The following is an 8904-nucleotide window of genomic DNA, read 5'->3' as shown; positions in this document are numbered from 1 at the left end:
GAAGTGCAGCTGCGCGGGGGACACCCTGCATGGGGGCTGGAGTGAAAGCAGCAGCCTGGGAGAGTAACTGGAGGAGTGCTGGAGGCCTGGGAAAGCGGGATGTGACGTTTTGGGTGGCAGGCCAAGAGGGGACCAGCAGAGACTGCAGCAGAAGCTGCCTCCTCTTCCTCACCCCACCAAGCACGGCATGTCAGGGTGCATGGAGGTCTCCTCCCATTCAGAGCTGCCATGTAGCTCATTTCCATTTGGACCATGAATTCCAGACCTGCTCTGCTGATGGTCTGGGCAGAAAAGCTGTGCATCCTCACCAGCAACATTTGCTGTCACACTCACCCTCTGCTTGCCCTTCAGGGACAGCAGGGGCCCGTGTTATCTGCCTGGATATCAGAGTCCAGGCAGCACTGTGCTATGGATGACCATTGTGGCAATGACACAGCCCTGGGCCGCTGCAGAGCACAAGACCGAGCACGGGTGAAGCAGCGCAGGGACTGTGAGCTGGAGCTGCCCAGCAGTGTTATTGCACGGCTGTAAAGCCATGCACCATCCCGTTTACAGGTGCTTTTCCCTCGACACTGGCTGTTATTCAGGCCCCCAACCCCAGCCCCATAGCGAGCCTCAGAGCCAGCCCCACATCGTGCCCCACACACTGAGCGGAGCCTCGAGTCGAGCGAATGGTTTTTATTCTAAAAACAGACAAAATGAGGGGGGTCGGGGGGGGTACAGGAAGGAACCCGCGGCACAAGGAGGGGGAGGGGATGGGGGGGGGGAACCCCGGGGGGGTGTGTCAAAAGGGACTTTTTTTGTCTTTATTATTCGGATTTTTGGAAAGATTCGGAATTATTTCGTAACGACGACAAAAAACCACCCAAAACTCAGAGAAATGCAGTGAAAACCCAAGAAGGGGGGGGGGGGGGGGGATTTAACCCAGAAACTGAAGAAAATATGGAAAAAAACAACAAAAACCGAAAAAAAACAGGATTTTTCCCAGTTTTTTAAATTATGATTTTCTTAAGCTTCCCCCCCTTTTTTTGTTCTTTTTATTTTTATGTAAAAAGGAGGCAAAAGTTCCTTCCTGGCCACCCCTCCCCCCTCTGCTCCCATTCCCCCCCCCCTTTGGTGCTTGGAGGGGGAGTCAAAAGAACCCCAAAACCCAACCAAAATGGGGAAAAAAGGAGGGAAATGATCAGAAAAGCAAGAAAAAAAGCCCAAAATGGTAAAAACCAAACAAAACTGCCCAAAAGAACTGAAAAAAAATCAGAAACCTCCCCCAAAACAACAAAAAAATCCAGAAGAGCAAAATAATCAAAAAAATCCCCCACAGAACGAAAAAAAAAAGCTCATCAAAGAGAAACAAAGACCCAAAATGATCAAAAAGCGAGAAAATGCCCCAAAAGAAACTCGCAACAGAATCAGAAAAACTCCAAAATGGAAGAGAAAAAACAACAAATAATTAAAAAAAAGAAAAAACTAAACCCCCAAACCCAAATAAAAGCAAATTTACCCCAAAATTCATTTAAATTCATCAAATCCATTGAAATCCCCCCAAAAGACGAGGCCCCACCGGTTGGAAGGGATTTCAGGGGTGGGGGGAGGGGCGATTCCAGCCTCTTCCCGCCAAAATTCCTTCCGGGATTTGCTGGGTTTTCCCCCAAATTCCTCCCCCCCTCCCCCATTCCCAATGCCCCCCCCAAGGCTTTACCTGGAAGGAGATGAGAAGGGTTAGAGCCAACACTTGGCCTTTGCCATTGACAGCCAGCTTTTTTGGGGTGGCTTTGGGGTTTTTTACCATTTTTAGGGGTTTTACCTTTTTCTTTTAACCATTTTTGGGTTGTTTTTTACCTTTTTCGTTTGTTTTTGAGGGTTTTTTTACCATTTTGCGTTTTTTACCATTTTTTGGCTTTTTTTCTTGCCATTTTTGAGCCTTTCTCCACCATTTTTGGGGGGTTCTCCAAGCTTTTCTCTGCCCCACCCCCCCCCCCGCCCCCCTCCCTCAACACTTCCATAGAACGAGACAATTCCTCGGGTTTTTTCAACAAACTTTAAAAAAAAATTTACAGTTTCTTCCTTTTTTTGTCATTTTTCGGCTTTTTTTTTTTTCGGGTCGTTTTTGCTGTTTACCCCTCCCCCCCCCCACCCCTTTCCATTCCCAACCCCCCCTTCTCCCCCCCCCCCCCTCCCATCCCCAGCCCCATTCCCAACCCCCTCCCATCCCCATTATCCGTCGGGGGCCGTTTGGGAACGGACGGTTTCACCGGTACCCTTGGTAGCCGTAGTAGTTCCTGTAGTATCGGTCTCTATCCTGGTAGTAATTCTGCCACTGGGAGGAAAAGGGGATGTTATTGGAGGAAAGGAAGTGGGAAAAGCAGGAATTGGGGGGGGGGATGATCCCGCCGGGAATGCCGTTACCTCCCGGTTGTACTGCCGGTAATAGTCCCGGTATCTGTTGTAGTCGTAGTCGCGGCCGTAGAAGCGGTCGTAGTCGCCGCGGTATCGGTCGTAGAAGTTGCGGTAACCCTGGAAGGGGGAAATGGGGTTAGCGGGGGTGTTCCCGGGTTATTCCAGGAGTTGGGATGGGAGGAGGTGGTTGCTGAGGGGGATCCTGCCTGGGTTTGGGGGGAAGCAGTGATGGGGGGGGGGAAGGGATGCAAAGGAGGAAGGGAATAATGGAGGGATGGGGAAGTGATGGAGAGGGGAGCGATGGAGGAAGTAGAAGGCATGGGAGAAGGGGGAGCCATGGGAGAAGGGGGAGCCATGGGAGAAGGGGGAGCGATGCAGGGGAAAGGGAAGGAATTGGGGGAAGTGGAAGTGATAGGAAAAGGGGAAGTGATGCAAGAAGGAAATGTGATGGGGAAGGAAACAAAGGGGGAAGGAGAAGCGATGGGGAGGGAAGAAATGGAATGGGGAGAAGGAAATAACGGGAAGGAAGCGATGGGGGGAAGCGATGGGGGGAGGAAACACAATGGAGAGAAATGGAATGGGGAGAAGGAAATAACGGGAAGGAAGCGATGGGGGGAAGGAAGTGATGCAGGAACGAAATGTGATGGGGAAGGAAACACAATGGAGACAGAAGAAATGGGATGGGGAGAAGGAAATAACGGGAAGGAAGCGATGGGGGGAAGGAAGCGATGCAGGAACGAAATGTGATGGGGAAGGAAACACAATGGAGACAGAAGAAATGGGATGGGGAGAAGGAAATAACAGGAAGGAAGCGATGGGGGGAAAGAAGCGATGCAGGAACGAAATGTGATGGGGAAGGAAATACAATGGAGACAGAAGAAATGGGATGGGGAGAAGGAAATAACGGGAAGGAAGCGATGCAGGAATGAAATGTGATGGGGAAGGAAACAAAGGGGGAAGAAGTGATGGAGGGGGGAAGAAATAACACAGGAAGGAAGCAATGGGGGGGAAGGAAGTGATGGGGAAGTGGGACGGAAGCAGCGCTCACCCCTCGGTTTCCAGGCTGTCCCCAGTACTGCTGCTGCCCATAGACCCGGTTGTCGTAGCCGCGGCGCTGGCCACCGACTGCAGGGGGGAGAAAAGAGAGCGGAATCAGGAGGGATCAGAGCGGGAAGGTGCCGGGAAGGTGCCGGGAGGCGGGGCCGGCGCTCACCGTATCCCTGCCCGCGGTTGCGGTTCTGGCGGTTGCGCTTGTTGCGGTTGTTGCGGCGGTTCTGGCGCTTCTCCGAGGGCGGGAGCAGCTTCCGGGCCTCTTCCTTGTACTTGGTGACCAGCGGCTGCGCCTCCTCCTTGGGCAGCTCCGCAAAGAGCACCTCGTCCAGGTAATCGCTCTTCTCCGGCAGGGAATAGTTGGCTGGGGAGGGAATGGGGGTGTAAAAATGGGAAGTGGGGGGGGAATGGAAGGGGGGAAGGGGGAAAGGGAAGGAGGGAAAGGGAAGTGGGAAAAGGGAAGGAAGGGGGTGGGGGAAAAAGGAGGAAGGAAGGGGATGAAAAAGGTAAGAGAAATACGGAAGGGAAAAGGGAGAAAAAAGGGCAGAGAAAGAGAGGACAAAAAGGAAAAGGAAGCAGCAAAGGGGGAAGAAAGGAGAAGGAAGGGGAAGCAAAGAGCGAAAGTGACAGGAGAAAAGGAAAACAAGGCAAAGAGAGGAGACAGAAGGGAAAGGAAGGAGGAAAAAGAAACAGGAAAAATTTCCTTGTGGAAGCTGCCACTTTTCCTGTCCCCTCCTCCCCCCCAGCCCTTCTCCAGGAATCCCACCTTTCATTTCCAGCATCACCGACTCGGGAACGTCCTCCCCTTCCGCCTCCTTCCGCAATTCCAGCCTCTTCTTCCAGTCCTCCTCATTGGGGACAACGACCACGACCTTCCGGGAGAAGCCCTTGAAGGCCAAGAGCTTCCGCCGCTGCCCCGAGTTGTAGACGTTGCACTGGGAAAAGGAAGGAAAACCCACCCGGAAGCGGGAAGTGAGCGTTGAGGAAGCGGAACTGAGGAGGAGAAAGGGTTGGGAATGGTTGGGAAGGGGTCTGGGAGGAACCTGGTCGAGGATGAAGTTCCGCTTGGCGCGGGGCGCGATCTGCACCAGCTTGCTAAGGCACTGCGCTGCTTGCTGGGTTAACTGGTCTCTGCTCTTGGCATCCAGCTCCTCCACTGCCGGGCCCCGCGTCTGCCACAGGGAACAGGGAATGTGAGGGGGGAATAAAAGGGGGGATAAGGAAGGAAGGAATAGAAGGGGGGGTAGAAGGGGAGGGATAGAAAGGGGGAATAAAAGAATGGATAAAAAAGGGGAATAGAAAGGGGGGAACAGAAGGGGGGAACAGAAGGGGGGAACAGAAGGGGGGAACAGAAGGGGGGAACAGAAGGGGGGAACAGAAGGGGGGAACAGAAGGGGGGAACAGAAGGGGGGAACAGAAGGGGGGAACAGAAGGGGGGAACAGAAGGGGGGAACAGAAGGGGGGAACAGAAGGGGGGGAAATGGAAATAGAAGGGGGAAGCAAGCACACAAAGTGGGGAAATAGGGGTTCGGGGTGAACAGGGGTTGGGAGCGAATGGGGCATTGTGAGGGGGGAGAAAAGCAGGATTTGAAGGGGGAGAGAAGCAAGATTTGAGGGAGGGAAAAGGGGCATTTATGAGGTGGTAAATGGGGATTGTGATACGGGGAAAAGGGGTATTGTGAAGTGGGAAAAGCTGTATCTGATGGGCAGGAAAGCAGGATCTGAGGGAGGAAAAGACGGATGTGAGAGGAGGACCCATTCTGGGCATCGCTCACCTGCATCTGGTGCAGAACAGTCTCTGTTCCCAAAATGTTGTATCGCTTCTCCCGGCTTTCCTGGGTTTGTTTCTGTGCCCACTGGGTTTTCCCAGAGCCTGGCAGCCCCACCATGAGCAGCACCTGGAGCGGGAAGCGCCGTAAGGAAGGGATGGGATGCACTGGATCAGCTCCGGCGGCATTCCCGAGGGCGGGACGAGCGCTCACCTCGCACTCCTCTGTGGTCTTGGGGGGCAGCGGGGTGCGGACGCGCTCCTCGGCGGGCACGGCGTGGATGAAGACGAAATCCTCCGGGATGGGGAAGAAGGGCTCTTCCTTCTGCCCGAAGTTGAGCTCCACGGCGCAGTTCTTGCAGAGCACGTGGGGCAGCAGCGCCCGCTCCCCCAGCGCCTCCTTCCCCACCTGGAATGCCGTTCCCAGCTCCTCCCCGTTCTTGGAGAAGGAAAGTTCCACCAGCTCCTCGCCCTCGAAGTTCTGTGGGAGTGTGTGTGGGGGGGAAACGACGACACCAAACCACATTGGGGATCATCCCCCCCAAAGGAATCTTTTCCCATCCTGTTGCTTATTTCCTGTATCCTTTAATCATCCCACCTGGAATTCCCTCACAATCCTGCTCTTCCTCCTTCTCCATTCCACTTTTCCCTCTTCCTAATCCCCATTTTCACCCTCGCAGTGTCCCCTTTCTGCTGCTCTCATCCCCGTTTCCCCCTTCCCAATCCCCATTTCCCCTTTTCACTTCCCCCAATCCTCTTTTCTCCCTTCCCAATCCCTTTTTCATCTCCTCTCACCCCATTTCCCCCTTCCCATCTCCCCAATCCTCCCTTTTCCTCCCTCTCACTTCCTTCCCCCATCCTACTTCCCCTTCCTCATCGCCCTTCCCTCCCCAATTCCCCATTTCCCCCCCTCCATCCCCTTTTGGCCCTTCCCAATCCCTGTTCCCCCCACACCCCCTCCCAACCCCTGTCTCCCCCCCCCAATCCTTTTCCCTGCATTCATCCCCTTTTCCTTCCCTTTCATCCCCTTATTTCCCCCATCCCATCCCCAGCTCACAGCGAAGCAGCCGATGACGTCTCCCTCTCCAAAGCTCTGCCCGAATTCCTCGAACTTCCCATTCTCCACCTTCAGCCCTCGCCCATCGAAGCCATAGGAGAACTCATCCTCCCCTGCCCGGGGGAGGGCACAGACCCTCATTAACACCAATGAGGACCCCCGGGGGGGGTGATGCTTCCATTGGGATGCCATTCCCCCCTCCCAGCCCTGGTACCTAGCTGCGAGTGGGAGAAATCCACCGACCATCCCACGCGGAACAGCGGCACCTCGGTGCTGCCCTCCTTCACCGGCAGATACTGCGTCACCTGCCGGAGCCATGGGGATCCCGTTATCCCCCTTTTCCCGCTGGTATTCCCGCTTACCCCAAGCTCCCACCAGCCCCACACCTTTGCCTCAAAGCAGATTTTCCCCTTGGTGACGCCGTGGGTGCTGCGGGCGCCGGACCAGAGGGCTGGGAACTTCTCAAAGAAGAGCGGTTGACCCCCGTAACGGTCCTTGCTGGCTTTGAAGTGCAGATCCGAGGTGTCTGAAAGGGAAAACGGGATCAATCCCAAGTTATTTGGGCTCAATCCCACCCCAATTCCACCTCAAATCCCCCCAGGAATGCACGAGGCAGCACGCCGGCTACTTACACGTGTCCAGGATGACGACGCTCTCATCGTCCTCCCCTTCTCTCGGCTCCTCTTCTGGTGGCGGCGGAGACTTGGATCTGCCCAAGCAATGGGAAAACCATCGGGAAAAGGGTTGGGATGAAGCCGGCGATCCCGAATGGAAAAGCGGGATCCTGCCCACCGGCTCACCGGCTGTTGTAGGCTTCCTCACGGAACTCGTAGTACGCGCGGCCGTGCTCGTCCTTCTCATCCCGCTGGCGCTTGACTCCGCGCCTCTCCCCATCGGAGCCGGCAGGCTTGGATTTGTCGTCCTCGTCGCCTGAAGGATGGGGAAAAGCAACGCTTTTAAGCTGGAAATGATTCCCCATTCCCCATTCCAGCAGGGAATTTGGCTTTCCCGCCTGCCCGCAGCATCCGTCCAATCCCAAACCGGATGGGAAATGGGCTTGGAAGGCGTGGAGGGGGTGGCTCCCAAGGGATGCAGGTGAGAAAGCACCACAACAACTCCCAGATAACCCCAAATCCGGGAAAATCCCGGTTAAAGCCTCCTCAGGGGGAATCCCGGCTCCCATTGGGGCACCAAAGAATCCATCACTGGAGAGGAAGAGCCTGGGGCTGCGGGGAGGAACCTGAACCCTTGCGTTCCCTGGGACATAAGTGGGACAAAACCGGCTCAATTTGGGAATATCCACCAAAAAGCTGCATTTCCCAAGCCCTAAATCCAGGGAGTTTTGCCCAAATCCTAGTTTTAATCCAATAGAAGCAATGAGTCTGCTATCCCGGCTCCGTTTCCTCTCCCGCTGGCAGCACAGGCTCATCCCCAGCCCCAAATCCTTCCAAAGAGGCGGATTTTCCTCCCTAATAAATGATCAAATCCCAATAGCCGGCTCGGGCCGCGCTTCCCAAGGGAACAATCCCACCCCCAGCTGCCTGATGCTTCCCAGCACAGCGGGCACCGGGTGCACAGCTCAGGGCCAAAAACCGACCCCAAAACCCCCGGATTTTCCCTCCAAACGTGTCCCAGATCATCCCATTCCCTGTTCCCATCCCAATCCCGGCCGAAGGAACAACGTTTGGATTCCAGCCTCCCCCATACCGGGACGGGGGGAGCGGCTCCTGCTGCCCAGCAGCGAGTGAGGGGCTCCGGGCCTCGCTGTAGGGGTAGGGGGGGGGGGGGGGGGGGAAGGAGCTCAGGGACTGCACACAGCGGGAATTTAGAGTGGGATAAATGGGATTTAAAGGGGGTGGGAAGTGCCTGAGGCCGAGATGGGAGCGAAATCCATGGGGATTAGGGAAGGTTTTGGGGGGCATCAGGTGGGATAACGAAGCAGGGGCAGGCAGGAACGCGGCTCCCCCTTGAAAGCAGCCGAGACCCAACGGGAGAACCCGGCCTCGAGTGGCAAGAACCGGGGCTGGGAGGGGGCCGGGGGCCCGGTGCTCACCGGCCTGGGCTCCTTCCTCCTTGACCTCGGCGGCGGCGGCCTCGTCCCCGCTGGGCCCTTCCTCCTGCGGCCTCTCGGCTCCGTTCACGCCGCTGCCTTCGGGCCCTTCGGGCTCCGGCTTCGCTTCGGCCGCCGCTTGCTCCTGCGGCTGCTGCTGCTGCTGCGGCGGCGGCGGCTGCTGCTGCTCCTCCACCGCCGCTTCCTCCACCTCTGCCGCCTCCTCCTCCTCCTCCTCCTGGGGGCCGGGCTCGGCCGCCTCCACCTCGCAGGGGGCCGCCGCTGCTGCTCCCGCCGTGGCCACGGCCGCCTCCTCCTCGTCAGCCAAGAGCGCTTCCTCGTCCTCCTCTTCTTCCTCCTCTTCTTCTTCTTCTTCCTCTTCCTCCTCCTCCTCTTCCTCCTCCTCATCGCCCCCCCCGCCGTGGTGATGCGCGGGGGGGCCTCCGGCCGGCCCCGCTTCCCCGGCGCAGGCCCCAGGCCCGGCGGGGCCTCCTTCCTCGGGCCCCGCCGCCAACATCTCGGCGTCCAGGGCCTCCTGCAGCCGCTGCGCCAGCTCCACCTTCAGGCCGCGGGAATCCAGGC

General features: G+C 56.7%; 1 protein-coding gene across 1 annotated transcript; it reads right to left on the bottom strand.

Moving 5' to 3' along the window:
* Positions 1 to 2200: 2200 nt before the first annotated feature.
* On the bottom strand, positions 2201 to 8899 carry HNRNPUL2 (heterogeneous nuclear ribonucleoprotein U like 2; the record flags this gene model as incomplete). The annotated part of the gene is made up of 14 exons (XM_057428211.1): positions 2201 to 2317; positions 2407 to 2514; positions 3446 to 3522; positions 3611 to 3811; positions 4214 to 4382; positions 4491 to 4619; positions 5223 to 5345; positions 5430 to 5696; positions 6273 to 6385; positions 6487 to 6577; positions 6659 to 6798; positions 6905 to 6981; positions 7073 to 7202; positions 8326 to 8899. Coding segments are annotated over 14 exons (2268 nt in total), but the record flags the coding sequence as incomplete, so codon positions are not given.
* Positions 8900 to 8904: the final 5 nt, after the last annotated feature.

This window comes from Pezoporus wallicus, unplaced genomic scaffold, assembly GCF_028554395.1.
Source record: "Pezoporus wallicus isolate ANWC-B61680 ecotype Strahan unplaced genomic scaffold, APGP_CSIRO_Pwel_v1 contig_14257, whole genome shotgun sequence".
Lineage (NCBI taxonomy): Eukaryota > Metazoa > Chordata > Aves > Psittaciformes > Psittacidae > Pezoporus > Pezoporus wallicus.
Note: the sequence above shows the minus strand (reverse complement) of the source record. Positions and strands in the feature narration are given on the sequence as shown.